Consider the following 17,686-nt stretch of genomic DNA (forward strand, 5'->3'; position numbering starts at 1 on the left):
TCTGTTTATTCTTGATTCATAATTGAGAGTCAAATTTTTCTATTCAGCTTTGGTCTTGTCATCAGGAATTCTTGAAAGTCCTCTTTTTCTGATGTCCATTTTCCCCCCTAAAGGATCATGCTCAGTTTTGCTGGGTAGGTGATTCTTGGTGGTAATCCTAGCCTCTTTGTCCTCTGGAATGTTATATTCCAAATCCTTGGATCCTTTAAAGTAGAAACTGTTAAATCTTGTATTATCCTGACTGTGGCTCCATGCTATTTGGATTATTTCTTTCTGGCTGTTTGTGATATTTTCTCCTTGACCTGGGAGCTCTAGAATTTTCCTAGAATATTTCTGGGAGTTTTCATTTTAAGATCTCTTTCAGGAGGTGATCAATGGATTCTTTTAATTTCTATTTTACCCTCAGGTTCTAAAACATCAGGGCAATTTTCCTTGATAATTTCTTGAAAGATGATGTGTAGGGTCTTTTAAAAAAATCATAACTTTCAGGTAGTCCAACAATTTTAAAATTATTTCTCCTTGATTTGTTTTCCAGATTAGTTGTTTTTCCAATGATATATATTACATTTTCTTCTACTTTTAATTCTTTTGATTTTGTTTTGTTTCTTCGTGTCTCATTGAATTATTAGCTTCTACTTGTTTAATTCTAGTTTTAACACATCTATTTTCTTCAGAGAACATTTATAGCTACTTTTCCATTTGGTCAATTCTATTTTAAGGAGTTCTTTTCTTCATTAATTTTTGTACATCTTTTTCCATTTTACAATCTTACAATTTCTTTTCATTGGATTTTTGTTCCTCTTTTACCATTTGGCTTATTTTGCTTTTTAAGGTATTATTTTCTTCAGTATTTTTTTTGGTGCCTCCTTTACCATATTGTTGACTCATATTCGTGATTTTTTTTCATCATTACCATTTATTTTCCCAGTTTTTCCTCTACCTCTTATTTGATTTTTAAAATCCTTGTTGAGCTCTTCTATGAATTCTTTTTTTGGACCTGAGACCAATTCACATTTTTCTTTTAGGCTTTGGGTGTAGCGGTTTTGACTCTTATCTTCTGAATTTGTGTTTTGATCTGCCCTGTCACCTTAGTAACTTTCTAAGGTCAGGGTAGTTTTTTTGTAGCTCATTTTTCCATCCTATTTCTTGACTTTTAGCTTTATGTTAAAGTTGGACTCTGTTCCCAAGGTGGAAAGGTCACTCCCCAAGCTTCAGGTTTTTTGTGCTGCTGTTTTCAGAGCTAGTTCTGGGAGTTTGTAAACTTTCAGTTCTTCTAAGATGGTATGATCTAAATAAAGTTGTGTTTACTACTCTCCTGGCCTGTTCTCTGGTCTGTGAGAGACCACAAGTACTTTTTTCAGCCTTGGAACTTTGACCAGGGTCCTCACTCCCCTGAGGCCACAAACTCTGGTATGCTAGTGCTCCTCATCATGCTGGGACTGTGACTCAGGACTGAGACCCAGATCCAAGTATGGGAAAAACAACAGTCCTACACCCAATGCCCCCAAAGGACCCTGGAATATTTTTCTGACTAGCTGTCTGACTCATTTGCTGTCTGTGGGCTGAGAAGCTACTATTGCTGCCACTGATTCAGTTGCCCTCACAGTCTGCTGCTGGCTTGCTGGCGTGAGGCCTGCACTGTTGAAGCCTGCACTAGAATGTACTCCACTCTCACCCCAGTGTTAGAGACCTTTCCTTCCAACCCTTTAAGTTGTCTTGGGCTGGAAAATTGGTTCACTCTATCCTTTTGTAGGTCCAGAATTTGTTTTGAGGTATTTAAAATAATTTGGAGGAGAATTTGGGAGAGTTCAGGTGAGTCTCTGCCTTTTATCTGTCTTGGCTCCACTTCCCTTCTCCCCCTCCCCCATTATAATTATTTCCTGTTTATCCTATGTATAGCTTGGTCTTATATATTTATTTGCTTGTTGTCTTCCACCATTAGATTATGAATCCTTGAGGGCAGGGACTGTCTTTTGCTTCTTTTTGTATTTCCGGTACTTGGTCAATACTTGGAACGTAGTAGGTATTTAGTGAATGTTTTTTTATTAACTAATATTTTTAAAGTATTTTGAAAACCTTAAGTGCTATATAAATGCTGGATACTGTTGTTGTTGTTGTTGTTTTGGTATAATAGGTATCATATGAAAAATTAACTCTTTCTAGGTATGGTGCCAAGTGGTATAGGGGATAGAATCCTTGACTTGGGTTGAAATCCTGCCTCCAACACTCATTAGCTCTATGACCTCGGGTAAGTCACTTAACTTCTCAGGGCCTTAGTTTCCTTGTCTGTAAAATGAGAAAGTTGGACTTAATTATCTCTAAGGTTCCTTCCAACTCTATGATCCTATGATTCATTTTTTTCTAACTAAATATGGTCCTAAGCATTTTTTATTTTCCTTAGTGAGAACCAGAATGTTATAATGGAATGGATATTGAAGCCAGTCAGAAGTCCTAGGTTCAAGACCCAACTCTTCTACTAAAGTAACCATAAATTACTGAGGGAAAGAATGTCATAAGGAATCCTTTCACTCAATTCTGTCACTTCTGTGACCTTATGTAAACTTTGTAAATACCTCATTTGCCACCAGGCATTTTGGACTCTGGCTTCTTCACCATACCACTCCCTTCTTCCCTGCCCCAAACTCACCATTAGAAAATATCATCTTACAAGATCCTCTGCCTCTCTTCCTAGAGGTGGAACTACAAACTCCTCCATTTAAGGAGGGGTACAGGCCCAACATCTACTCAGATATCTCCTCATTTCCCATCCAACTATGCTCATTTTTTGTTTCTTTGTCCTCTCTACCATGCCTCAGTGCTGGGTACCATCCTTCTCCACCACTCCCCTTTTAGCTTCTATTGTGGGTTATTGTAAACTCCTTGAAGGCAAGGATCATCTTTCTTTTTCACATTGGTATTCACAGCATTTAGTACAATGTCTGATATATAGTAGGTGCTTTATAAATATGTATTATTGATTTGAAATTATTTGGTGACAGAGTTGCAAGCCAGTGAAACCCATTGCTAGCACCTACCTTGCTGGGTGTTTGTAAGGATCAATGAAGATCACATGTGCAAATCACTTGGCCCTATGCCCTAGTATACCATGTAATTAGATTCCCATGTAATTACTTTCATAAGCTATTTGTATTGACATGCTTATGAAGTTAAAGGTGGAGGATGTGCATTCATTGGCCTCTAGCCCCAGAGTTCATAAGTGAGGAGGTTACTAGAATCAGTTTCTCATCTGTATAAAAGATCTAGTCCTGGCCTGTCATTTGAGCTGCCCTGGTGGGGACAACAAATGATCTAAGCATCTCATTCATTGAAGGAGGAATGAGGGCTTGGATATGCCAGTCCCAGACTCTCACAGGAGCATCATTGGGCGCTTTCTTATTTCTACTGTGACCCAAAGATCATTGCACCCATGGCCAGGAACCTTCTGCTGTAGCAATTAAACCCTGGGGGTATTCTTTGTTCTGAACTCATTTTCTCTTCTTCTTGCACTCCAATCCCACTGGCTCAAACTAGGCTTTAGGCCTTTCTTTCTGTGAGTTAGGCATTATGTCATAATGAAAGAGCTACTGCTTTTCACATTTCTGGTACCCAAGTCCCATCACTGCTGAAATGAACTATGACAATTACTTTGATAATTATTATAATGTGCCAGTAACTTAACTTTTCTGACTCTCATTTTCCTAATCATTACAACACAGATAATAATACTTTCTCTGACCCATAAAGTTGTGACAAAAATGCTTTGTAAATTGTAAAGCATGAGATGAATGAGCTGTCATTATAATTATTAGATTATTGTTATTGTTAACATCATCTATGTCTATGGCTTCTGACAGCAATCTAACTAATGAAAAAAAAATGGGAAAAATCAGAAAAGTGTCATGAGAAGGTAAGGAAAAGATGAAAAAGCTGAACATACCTCATCATCCTCTACTGTTAGAACTAAGTCTGGCTTCTCACAATCCTCTATTTCTGGTTGCCAGACCTCTTCCCCAAGCTCTAGATCAGTGATGATTTCTTGAATTCTTATATTTTTTTCCCTCACACGTGCTATTTCCAACTTTTTTTGTTGAAAGGTGGCAAAAAACTCATTGTTAAAAGTGCTTTTGATGTTGTAAATAATGTCCTGAAATATTGGTCAAAGGTTATGGTTTTAGGTAATATTATCAAACAATTTTAACAACTCTCCACTATCTTCCTACTTTAAATCCATTCTACAAATCAAAGTCAGATAAATTTTCCTAAAAGAATACTTTTTCATAGAGTATGATATAAAAGTACTGAAGGAGGTATCAGGAGATAAGGATTCTATTATCAGCCATAACTTTGAACAAGTCATTTAATTCTCTGAGTCTGTTTCCTCATCTACAAAATGTGAAGTTTAGACTACATGATCTAAAGTAATTTTCAGCTCCAAAATTCAGTGATTCAAAATTATCCCCTGCACAATAATCTTCAGGGGTTCCCCACTGCCAAAAGGTAAAGGCACCAGCATAGATATCATGCTGAACTATCTCCTTTGGGTTGACTTTTAACTGACAGTTTCAGTCAATCAAAAATACGTTGAGTATATCTATACTCTATTTTCTATTATCTGACATTTGTTGGTTTAGGAGCAAAGATGATAAAAAAGACACTTTATATTGTCATGAGATCAGAATTTAGTTAAAGGTTTTTGATTTTTTTAAAAGGGAAAAAGAACCATAGCCCAAAGGTGTGACGGGCATCCCAGGATTGTATTAATCACAATGTGGGACCCTACTGCAATATACTCCTTATGTATCCCATACAGGCTGTGTCACAATGATCCAAATTCTGTATATTTTCTACACTATTATAAAACAGCATATAGGATAGAGGATATTTCATTGCTACAAGGAGCCTCCCGGTGAGGAAAGTCCTTCTTACAATGCAAGTCAGCAATTTAAAGTCTTAGTGATTTGCTCAGGGCATTAAGAGATCAGGGTCACACAACCAATTCATGTCAGAGATAGGATTTGAATCTGGGTCTTTCAGGCTCTGAAGCTACCTCTATTCAGATCTATATCAACTTAAAAGGGGAAAAAAAATTGATCTGCACCTTAATCTAGTATACAGCCTAAAAAAATCACTTTATAAGGAAGCTCTATTGATTTCAAAGATAAAAGCAGTTCACCTTCAATAATATAATCTGGTTGATTTTCTCCTCTCTGGTATGAAGTTCCAGTTGGCTCTTCAACGTGCTTACATCTATATCAAAGTTTGTACACAAACTTCCAAGTAGATAATTGGGAGAGCTGCTATCTCTTTTTGCTACTTCATCTTCTTCCTCTTCCTCTTCTTCTTCTTCTTCATATGACTTTTGACCCAGGGACGAAACTGCAGGATGAACCTCTAAAATACGCTTTCGCAGCTATGTATGAAAAAACACACATTAATTATTAGCAAACAACTTCTCTAAAAGTCAACCAGTTGACATAATTAAAAATAATTTTTAAGATTTTAAATTCTGCTTTCAATACTGGTATTCAAAATTGTGGACAGACCTTGAAATTCCTATAGAAGAGATGAAATCTTCAGAGACTAATACACTACAGATAAATAATAACAATAGCAATAGCTAGTGTTTATTTAATGCTTTGGCAGATAGGTGACACATTAGATAGTACTGGGCCTGGAGTCAGGAACACCCGAGTTAAAATTTGGCTTTAGATACTTATTAGCTGTGTGACTTTGGGCAAGTCACTGAACTCTGCCTCAATTTCCTCATCCGTAAAATGAGCTGGAGAAGGAAATGGAAAACCACTCTAGTATCTCTGCCAAGAAAACTTCAAATGGTGTTACAAAGAATCAGACACTCCTGAAATAAATGAATAGCAACAAATTGTTTGCAGAGTCCATTACAAAGATTATCTCATTTTATCCTCACAGTAACCCTGAGAATTAGGTGCTATTATTATTCTCATTGAGAATAATAAAACATCCCCGCAGATGGGAAAACTGAGGCATACAGAGGTAAAGAGATTTGCTTAGGGTCTCACAACTAGTAAGTATTTAGTAAGACTGAATTTGAACTCAGGTATTCTTTGTAATGCCAGGTCGAGTGCACAGTCATACAGGTTTTAACTTGTATGGGAAAATTCTTCATGGAAAAGCATACTGATCAAAAGTAACAATTCATTCTACTCTCGACTAGTTTTCTTAAAATTGTACATGGCCGTATAAAAAGGACAAGAGAAAGAGTATCAATGGCTAAATAATTAAAAGTTGATGTGCTGTGTTCATTTTCATTTTTAAAAAAATCCATACTAACTGAACAGTATATATTGCTCAGTAGAATTTATCCCATAAAATAATAAGTTGGAAATATTAATAGAAATGACATTTTCAACATCCCTTACGCTGTATTTCAATTACAGCCAGCACTAAGTGACACTAAGTTAAAAGATATCACACACATGTTCAAACCCATACTTGAAATGCAGCTGCTTCAAGCTTCCTTAGCTGTAACACTGTCTCCAATTCTTTCAACTCTTCTGGAGTTCGCTCTTTCATTGGGAAATTCTGGACTTCTAAATGAGTATGAAAGGACTTGACAAATGTAAAAAATAATAAAGAATCAAAACATGTTTTCAGTTTATTTGTGAAAAATAAAGTCTCTTGATAAATAGCATCAGTGTTTAATGCTTTTACAATATAAGTTGATATAATTTCATTGATACTGGTATGGGACATGAGGATTTAGAAATGTTATGGGATAATGACTTTTCATTAGTAATTTTATTGTTTAATGGAGCCCTGGCTTTTTACTCATATAGTACCCTCTCAAATTGGTATATATTACAACCCCTTCACATCTTATCCTGTGTGATCCTTATCTAAATCTTCTTACAAATTTGGCATAAAAGATCCACCACCTTGTTGAAGGCCTTGTTCTTTTTTCTTTGTTTCTCATATATATGTATGTATGTATGTATGTATGTGTATATAAACATATATATATATATATCTTTTATGTACCTCTTAAATATATCCCAACGTACCACTGAGACTTATCACCTCTTTTCTTTCATATTAATTGCATGATGAGCCCACCTCATTTCCCAGGCACATCTACCTTAAGTATCTTTTGTAATACTTCTCACATGCAAGTCATTGCTACAGACTACTCAAGTCACATGATGAAGATAATTTATTCCTCCCATGTTACTTTGGATTATTCATAATTTTGATTCTTCTTGGTGTTCCAGGATTTGCAGTTATATAGCACCACTGAGTGAAAACTAGTACTAACATGATAGGTTTTTTTTTGTTTTTTTTGTTTTTTAAGCAATTGGGGTTAAGTAACTTGCTCAAGGTTACACGGCCAGTTATTTCTGGGTGTGGTGCTGAGTATACGAGGCTGGGATTTGATCCAGGTCATCCCAACACTGGAACCGGTGCTCTTACTCGCTGAGCCACCTGGCCACCCCTAAGCAATTGGGGCTAAGTAACTTGCTCAAGGTTACACGGCCAGGTGTTTCTGGGTGGGTGCTGAGTGTCTGAGCCCGGGATTCGATCTCCAGGTCTTCTCAACACTGGAGCCGGTGCTCTTACTCGCTGTGCTACCTGGCCGCCCCATATGATAGGTTTTGATAGCTGCAAAAGTTTAGGATTGTGTTAAGTATTATGTAAACTTCCTGAATGTGATCCAACTTGATCCTGTTCCTACTGAATTCTGGACTCATTGTCTGTGCTATCTATTCAAAACATACCGAATGACACATTCAGTGGGCTGCATCTCTAGCTGTCATTGTCGAGGATAATATACATTTTCTAGCTACTTTATTTTTCCAGCATTAATAGTGACTTTTTCAGCATCACTGGTAGCAAATCCATGTCTTTTGAATTTCTCTAGTTTTTGTAAAAGATGGTGTGAATGGACATCTAGGTGGTCCAGTGGTTAGGGTGCTGGGCCTTGGGTCAAGAGGATCCTGGGTTGAAATGTGACCTCAAATACTAACTAGCTGTGTGACCCTGGGTGAATCACTTAATTTAGTCACTTTCCTCGTCTATAAAATGAGCCACAGGAGGAAACAAAAAACTACTCCAGTATCTTTGCCAAGAAAACCCAAAATGGGAACATGAAGAGTCAGACAAGTGAATAACAACACCAAAAAGATACTTTATAGAGTACTTTGAGCCCATAATACCATAAATTGTCCTTAGTGATCCTTGTTCTACCCTATCAGTGTGCTATTGCAGAGACTGTCGATTCTGAAATTACTTCTTTGCCTATAACAATTATGAGTATAATAATCATAGTATATTGTTTTTATAAACCTAAAAAGAAGTGGACATTGACTATAAATTCAATATATCCAACCAGTCACAAAGAAGTCTTAGAGTTAGCATAAGTCCATGATCAATGCTCTAAATGTTGACAATGTACAAGGCGGAGTGGGTAGAGAATTACTAAAATGGACCCATGAAGCTGTTAATAGTAATAATAATAACAATCAATATAGCCATCAAGCAAAAATTCACTTTGACAACGTTGGTGTTAAAGCCCCCGACCAGCAACTACCAGGATCATGCAAACTGACACAGAAAATAGGAGTTCAGAAGGTAGCCTTTTGGTGTAATCAGTACATGAGGCTTCAAACATAGTATGACCTGTAATTCGAGTTTCTTCACTAGCCAAACTCTTTTTGATTTATGCTTTCACTCAGTATTGGCTCACCCAGATTATTTCTTTGCACCAAAGAGAATTTGTATAGTATAGTGAAGAGTGTGTTTGACTTTTAAATCCCATATCTGACATTGTATAATAATGGTCAATTAATTTAATCTCTTTGAACCTCAAGAAAACTCTCCAAAGGCTGTAAGACATAGACATGTGATGAGCATCATGAAAGGGAATTTCTGTACCAACCAAATCACAGATTTGATCAATTGATTAATGATGTATTTCCTACATGCAGGCTTTCTCCTGGGAACTCAGAAATCTGACTTGTGTCTGGGTCTTCACAGGAAAAAAAAAGGCACTCAGCTTCTGTGCATAGAGTTTATATTTGATACTACAGGTAATCAGAAGCCACTACAGTTTACTGAGGGAGGGGTGGTGGTGGTGGTGGTGGTGACATGGCCAGATCTACACTCAGGCAGTTGTGTGGTGGATGGATTAGAGGGAGACTGATAGGTCAGATAAAAAGGTGATGATGAGTGTTTGGATTCGGATGGTCACTGTGTGAGTAGACATGTCAGAGATATTATAAAGACAGAGGTTATGGGAGAGGCTAGGTGGTGCAGTGAATAGAGCACTGGCTCTGAAGTCAGGAGGACCTGAGTTCAAATCCAGCCTCAGACACTTAACACTTACTACCCATGTGACCTTGGGCAAGTTACTTAAACCCAACTGCCCTGCCTTCCCCGCTCCAAAAAGCAAAAAAAAAAAAAAGAGCTTACAAGACTTAGCATTAGGCAATCGTCTGGTAATTTGTGAGCAAGAGAGAAGAGTTGAGGATGACATCAGGCTTATAAAATTGAGTGACTGGAAGGATGGCAGTGCTGCCACAGTAACCATCCTGCTATTGTCATGTGTCTCTCTTCCATTTTACATCCAAACTGCTAGAAAAAACATACATTGTCCCCATTTTATTATTGCTTTCTTACTTCTTAGTTTCTTGCAATTTTGGCTCCCAAACCCACCTGAAAAAGGTCACCCATAATTTCTGACCACTATGTCTAGTGGCCTTTCTCAGTTCTCATCCTTCTTGACTTCTATACTACTTGACGTTGTTAATCACCTTCCTATTTACCTTCTCTGCCCTTGGTTCTTATCACACTTACTCCCTGTTCTCCCCCATGATCTTTGTCAGGCTCCTTTTCAGGGTCATCATTCCTGTTCTGCTCATGATTGGTGCAATGAAGCATTTAGCCTAGGTATACAAGCTAGGGGCTGCTTTACTGAGATACAAAGGATAGAACTCTCAAGTAATTTCATAGTGATATGGAAGCAGCAGCGATTGTGAAGATTTGCTGGGTAATCCCCGGTGGAGACAACTCACATGAAGTTAGGGGTTCTGTGAAGTCTGAAAAGCCCCCAAACAGCGGGCTGGCTGGTCCTTATACACTCCTAGGAGGTGATCATTAATCTGAAGACATGCCTACTCCTTGGGTCATCCTTGAAGGGCCAGCTGCACCATGTTTGCTGTGAAACTGTACCAGAACCTAACTCAATCCATGGAATTCTATAAGTGGTATTTATCTTGGTCTCTTCTCTTTTCTGTCTTCATTATCGGTTCCATGGATTCAGTTCTATGCAGATGACTCTGAGATCTCTAAATCTAGCCCTTATCTCTCTCCTAAGATGCAGTCCTGCATCAACAACTACTTGCTGGATATCTCCATGTCACGCCCTAAAATCATTTCAAACTCAACATGTCCAAAACAGAACTCATTAGTCTTTCTCCTCCACCCCCATCCAAGCCTCTCTCCCTTTTAATTTCTTTATTCCTGGATTTCAACATCATGCCTCATCTGCAGGCTCAGTCTAGAACATCCATCAGTCCCTGTGGTCTTTTCACCCCATTATGATGGCCCCCTTCTCCCATTGGTTGAGTTCCTCCTGGGGCTTCCATTTTGAGGAGGGGAATGGGCAAGCCAACCTTCATTCCCCTTCTGGCTGTGCTTCTGAATTTCTAAACTTCAACAACATGTCTATCTCCATTACATGGTAAGCTCCTTGAGGTCAAGAACTGTCTCTTTTTCTTATATTTGTATGTTCAGCCCTTATAAAAATGCAAGGAATATACCAAGAGCTTAATAAATATTTGTTGTCTTGCTTTGTAAGAGTATTACTATCCTTTCAGTTACCCAGATTGAAAACCTCCGAGTTGTTCTTAACTCTTCCCTCTCCTCTGTCCCCTTAGCCAATCAGTTGCCAAACCCTGTCCAGTCTACCCCTACTAATATCCTTCATATTATATATTATAATAATATGAATATCATATTATTTACATATAATACCCTAATATCATAATATTCCTGGCAAAACAGAGCTTCTAAACTCATCTTGAGAACATCACTCATAAGGATCATGGAAGGAATCACAAGGACCATCTGTAGCAGCAAGCACCCCAAGTGTCCTCAGGGTTTGCTGCCAACACAGGTTCTTGAATCCAATCAACATCTGGGTTTTTCAAAGGGGGGGGGCTGGACAACGGCTTCCCAGAATCCAGATCAAATCACAGAACACTTCTCAAAGTGAGCCCCCAAAACAAAGCCTCACATCAGGGCTTATATAGCCTTCTCCTGGCTCAGAGAATGTAACAACCTTATTGACCCACTGGCCAATCAAAAAGTATCTACTGAAAAACAAGCCTCCCACCCCAGGCTTCGGGTGCACTTTAGCCTAGGGGCAGGGAAGATCTTCCAAATTCGCATTCCCATTACACCATCTGCCATTTAATTCAACTCCCTCATTTTACAGATGAGGACTCTGAGGCCCAGGGAGATTAAGTGACTTACCCAAAGTAATCACACAAGTAAATTTAGAGGGAAGACTTGAACTCATGTCCTCTGACTCCAGAGCAAGTGCTTTTCCCTGCATTGTGCCACACTGCTGTCTTTTCTCATCTGGCTCACTGCAGTGGCCTTCTACTTGGTCTGCCTGCCTGTAATCTTGCTCTCAAGTCTCTCTTTCATAAAGCTTCAAAACTGATATCCCTAGAGCACAGTTCTAACCCTGTCACTCATCTGCTTTAGAAGTTTAAGAAGTGACCCTGATGCGATTAACTCCGCTGTTTGACATGTAAAGCTCTACAACCTGGCTTTCAAAACCAATTCTAAAAACATTAAATACTAAATATGTGGCAGGCACTGTGGTAGGAAGTGGACATACAAAGGCAAAAATGAAACAGTTCTAAGAGCCTACATGCTATTTGGGGAACAACATAAACAGAAAAAGAATTAAATGCAAACAAAATACAAAAACAAAGATACAAATTAATTTCCTAGGGGAGGGTCCTAGCAACTGAGGGGATCAGTATAGGCTCCCAGTAGAAGGTGGCACCTGCACTTTAAAGAAATCACGGGATTCTGTGAAGCAGAGGTAAGGTGATCATTCTAGGTAGACACCATCCTATGAAAAAGTATGGAGATTGGAGAGGAAGTATCATATATGGGCAGCAGGCAGCAGGCTAGATTGCAAAGTCTGTGCAAAGGAATAATGTGAAATAAACCAAAAAAGATTAAAGCCAGATTGTGAAGGGCTTTAAAAGGCAAAAAAGAACTTGTATTTTATTGTAAAGGCAAGAACAAGTACGTGAATAGGGAAGGAACATGGTCAGGCCTATGCTCTAGGAATATGATTTGGTGGCTATATGGAATATGAATTTCAGGAAGACAAACTAGGAGTATATTGAAACAGTCCAGGTAAAAGGTGATAAGGGCCTGAACTAGGGTAGAAGTCACGTGGGTGGGGAGAAGGGGATGGATGCAAGATATTATGGAGGTAGAACTATCAAAACTGGCAACTGATTAAATGTGAGGGGTAATGAAGAGGAGAAAGTTGAGTATAACTGTCTCATTGGAAACATCTTATGGATATAGGGAAGCTAGAAAGAGGAGAGGGTTTGATGGGAAAGGTAATTAGTTGTGTTTCGTGCATCTTGAATTTGATATGCCTACAGGAAATCTAGTTCAAAATGTTTAATTGATTCTTGGTGATATTCTGGAGAGAGACTAATGTTTGATGGCTAAATCTGGATCTCATTTGAATGAGATCACCAAAAAAGAAAGTATAGAGAGAGAAGAAAAGAAAGTTTAGGACAGAGATTTAGGGGCCCATTCATATGAGTGGATAATAATGCAGTAAATGAGATGGAGGAATTGCTAGGCAGGATAGCTAGCATTTGCAAGAAGGTGGCTCGCTTCCCATCCCCCTCAACTGCCCCCCCCCTCCAAGATCAGAACAGAGGAGGAGTGGGGCAAGAAGAAAGGGGTCATGGTCTCAATTTTTTCTAGAACATTCAAACAGACACTGAAGGGTGTGAGATAAAGTCAAACAGTGAAAAATAAAAGGCCTGGTATGCAGCAGAGAGGACCTAGTTGAGAACTCATAAAATCAGTCTGTAGTAAACTGAGTAATACATGCTCCCTGATGGTCCACATGGCTCCTTTGCTCCTCTCCATACTTTACTTTGTTCCTTCTCGCACTTCTGTGCATTGCACAGACTGGTCCCCTGCCTACAAGGTTCCCCTGCAGTTAAGCATTCCCTTGTCCCCTGCACTTTGGATTTATTTTGTATATACTCTGTATTTGCTTGTCAGTGTCTGTGTTGTTGGGCTTCTCACCCCCACAAAATGTCAGTTTCTTGAGGGCAAGGACAATTTGGTTTTTGTTTTCATATGCCTAGTACATAGCTCAGTGCTAACACATAAAAGGTGCTGAATCCATACTTGTTGAATTAAATTGATCAAGAATTATTAACACTTTCACATATTTATGAAAATGATTTTTATAAGAATTGAAGATTTTCTTGATGAAAATGTGAGAATGCAACAGGCACAAACAAGTTTCTACAGCAAGCTTATATTTACTGTTACACAACTGACTGAAAAGTATATAATACAAGAGTCTGTGTTTATTATTTATTGGTTAAAAAAAACAACACATTTTACTTAGTGGAGCAAAATGAAATCTTAAAGGTTTTCCTCCAACAAAAACTATCTCATGAATATGTTAAGATCATGTAAGATTCTTTAATAAATGAAACCACAGAGAGACAACTTTGTTCAGCCATCTTCTGATTATTAACATTAATTGAAGCATAAAACAGGGAGATATATGCTTTCCCAAATTGTTTATTATTGTTATGGGGGATGCCTTGAACATAGTCCATGACCTATAGATGGTGAGGTCCTCTATATACTTTTCGTGTTAAAGACATTGGACTGATTGAATAAAGTTCCCAAACATTATGAAACCTCTCAATGAAATCTCTGGGTTTTTAAAAAGAGATTGGAAAAACAACTAAAAAGGAAAAATGAAATTAAAAATCCTATTGTCCAAATTATGTATTGTCATGGATAAAATTCAACAAAAGGTAGACTGAGGCATATTCTTTCCGAGCAAGGTAATAGTTTATTAGCAGGGTGTCTGGTAATAAAAATAGAAAAATGGCTGCTTCAATGAAGCCAAAGACCCTGAGCAGAAGGACAGCTCCCCTTTTATGGTTTTTGGGGAGTAAAGAACAAAGAACAGAACTTTGTAGGTGGGGAAGAAGTTAGGATGGGGTACGGGATTGGCAGCATCATGAGAGTGAGGACAACATGATTGGTTACAGAGTTGTGGCACAGGGGACAATATGATTGGTTGGAAACTAGGAATGAGGGGCTAACAACAACCCTCTCCTTCCCTCCTGTGACTAAGAAAAGTTCATTTTTTGGGTCCACTTGAAAAGTTAGAGATAATGGATCAGACTTTTTTGGAGAACAAATCAGACATCTATGAAGGATGGCTTGATGATGGAAAGATACTAGACTCGACTCCCTGGTATCTATCCACATGCCCCAAGGATAAAAGATTTCCTTTAAAGAACAGAACAGTGATTAGTAGAACTGGATTTCTAAACTTATCTCAATTACAGGCCAGCTGAATTTTGGAACTAAGTTCAGAGACAAAGAACCATGACTCAGGCAGTTAGAGGACAAAAATCAATTAACTGTAAATAGGATCAATAAAAATGACACAAAATACATGCAGTCATTATCAGTCCACTCACTGAATGAGTACAGGAGGGAGAGACAGAGACAGAGAGATGGAGAGAGAGAGAAAGAAAGAGAGAGAGAGAGAGAGAGAGAGAGAGAGAGAGAGAGAGTGTGTGTGTGTGTGTGTGTGCGTGCATGTGTGTGTGTGTGTGTGTGTGTGTGTGTGTAACAGACACTACAGATGGACAGTGAATTAAGCCCCAAATTGAATAAAAGGAAGAGAATGGCTGGATTACATCTGGAAAACTGTGCAGTTCTTTTAACAATCCCAAGATGTTTCTTTATGCAAAAATGGAAATTTTTCAACACAAATATCTCCCAAATAAAAAATTTTAAGGCACTACATTCCCTGAGAAATTAAAGTTGCAGGTGATCAAAGGGGTAATGGAGAACTGTATAGGGGTGTTAGTAAGCTGCTGCATAGTTCCAGTTGTGATTTATCTTCAATACTTAACAGTTTTCACTGAGAAAATGCATAATTGGAAAAAGAGGTAGGCCAATCATGTGTTGTCAATGAGGGATAAGAAATGAGAGCCCACATGTTCCCTTGGTACTGTCAAAGTTTTCAAAAATCTAGAGGAAACAACCATCCAGGTCACTGAATGTAGATTCTCTAGCAGGGGTGGAGAACCTGTGACCCGTTAGGTCCTCAAGTGCAGCCCTTCAAACTTCACAGAACAAATCCTTGGGACTGAATTCTGTCAAAGGGACATATTTGAGGACCTAGAGGGCCACATGTGGCCTTGAGACTGCAGGTTCATTACCCCTGCTAGAGGACAAAAATCACCCAAGAAAGCATAGATTGGCTATAATCTACGTGAACAGCCACTTCATAACGTCCCAGGTCTACTGTAGAGAGTTGAAGTAATGAAAAATCAGGTCAAATCAGTATTTATTAAGCATCTATGTTCCTAAAGCATTGGGGATACAAAGGAAGACAAAAACAGTTCCCATTTTCAAAGAGCTCACAGTCTTATAAGGAATACAATATGTAAATAACAATGTACAAAAAAAAGATATATACAGGGCAAATTCATTAATTTTTTTGTTGGATCTGTCATTTTATCAGAGTCGATACTTCCCACATCAAGGCAGATTATAAACCATCCAAGGTTTCTCATTCCATGTGATTTTTGTCCAGGGCTTTTCTTAAGTTTTCAAGAAAGGAATGCTCCCAGTCAGATGATCTGTGGGATTAGGAAGCTAGTACCTGCTGTCAGTAACCCTAACAAGAGCACAAGTCTCCCGTTCCAAGGCAGCTTGTAAGTAGTCAATAAAAGCAGGGAGAACAGGACCCTTTGGGTTGACTTTTGTTATAGGCTGTCCAATCATACTGTGATTGCAGAGCTAAGTGTCTGGAAAGTAAAGAGAGTCAGAGAACCTGTTAAGATTTGCTTATGGCAAAGCAGTGTAGCTCTGACAGCCCAATGTCACTGTGTGACTTTCACTGTCTGTCTTTATATTCACCAGGGCTGAGTCCCTCAGAAAGTCTTCAGTACCACCAGAGTGTGCTACGAGTTCTCCAAATTTTTAGGCAAAAAGAATGCCCATGGGTCAGCTGATAATTATTCTGCACCACAAGATTATTTAAAAATGCATTCTCAAAAAAACCAGTGGAGTCCTTTCTTCTTCTGAGCATATCTTTATCAGAGTACATTAGACCTTCACACAGGGTCATTGTAAATGTGTTCTTTGTATACATAATCTTTGACATGATTTTCAGAGAGAGAAATCTGTGAAAGAACAGATCAGTAGTGGAAAAGTAATTGCAAGCTTAACAAAGGAGTAGAAGAAGAAAGAAAGAAAGAAAGATAAATATGGGGAGACGTTAATGTGAAAGTCCAAATGGACCAAAGCAGAAAGGCTCTGAAAGAAGAGGACAGATCATAGGTGCTGTACTGAGAAAGCTCCACAGGGCACTGAACATGCAGTGCTCTGAGCTTTGGGAGGAATGGCTTTCAATGACGAAAGGATTGTTTTACTTTTAGCTTCAATGGATATTGCTTCTGAAGTTATTAATAATTGAGATAATATGTTTAGAATATTCACCCTAAGTCCTTGGCCTTTTACGATCATGGAATCCCAGCATTCTTCTTTTAAAATGTTCCATAAATATATCTTAGCTAGATTTTCCATTTCTGTTTCATCTCTTAACTGTAAGGAAAAAAAAAGAAATTTTAATGGTTTCAAAAAGTCACATATGTAGAACTTACTAACAGTAATTGCAAGGCAATACAGATTCTATGTATATGTGTGCGCACACATGCAGCCTCTATGGAGGATCTGTATAACAATATGAACAAGAACAGTATAGGATGAGAAGAGCATGGATGGATTATGATCTGAACCAATGGAGTAAATAGCCCTGACAAGGTAACAGGTCCACTGCAGGGAGAGTAGGCTTCTGAATGTGACTAATTAGCATCTGCCTGATGTTTTACAAATCTAGTAAAACCTTTTCAAACTGAAAAGGATGGAGTAAGGAGAAAACTGCTCAATTCCACAGAGATAAAAATATAACGTATAAAGAATAGCTGTTAAGCACCAGGCAGGTCACTGGCATTAATATCTAAGAAAGGAGCCTGTAGTAAAACCCATGACTACAAATATCTATATCTAAATGCACAAATGTAAGGAAACAAGCAAGACAAACTAGAAGTCCTAACATGAGGAGACAAATTTGACCTCTGTAATGTTAATGGAATATAAGAGCTTCCCTGCCTCAGGTGGAGCCCATTAAGGGAAGCTTCCTGAGGGGAGGCTTGCTGGTAGGAAGGCTTTCACACCTTTTGTTAATTTCTAATTAGGCACTGAGTCAGGAGGGTTGTGATACCTCTTGGCTCTGAGAAGTGTATACATTCTGTAAGTTGGTATTTTGCTTCGGTGGCTTGCTTATGAGAAGGATCTTGTGATTCCCTGGTCAAGATTCTGAGTG

General features: G+C 38.4%; 1 protein-coding gene across 1 annotated transcript in view; it reads right to left on the reverse strand.

Annotated features, from left to right (window-relative positions):
* The window catches only part of LOC138168350 (cilia- and flagella-associated protein 43-like), a 180,349-nt gene that overhangs the window by 45,325 nt on the left and 117,338 nt on the right, over positions 1-17,686 (reverse strand). The window contains exons 21-24 of the mRNA XM_069097395.1: positions 16,801-16,905; positions 6,472-6,588; positions 5,174-5,410; positions 3,938-4,144 (exon numbers count right to left, since the gene is read on the reverse strand). Coding sequence (XP_068953496.1) covers positions 3,938-4,144; positions 5,174-5,410; positions 6,472-6,588; positions 16,801-16,905 — 666 coding nt within the window. The remainder of the gene's footprint in view (positions 1-3,937; positions 4,145-5,173; positions 5,411-6,471; positions 6,589-16,800; positions 16,906-17,686) is intronic.

Source organism: Petaurus breviceps, unplaced genomic scaffold, assembly GCF_028583685.1.
Source record: "Petaurus breviceps papuanus isolate PSGF00001 unplaced genomic scaffold, PetGlider_PUasm1.0 37, whole genome shotgun sequence".
NCBI classification, from domain to species: domain Eukaryota; kingdom Metazoa; phylum Chordata; class Mammalia; order Diprotodontia; family Petauridae; genus Petaurus; species Petaurus breviceps.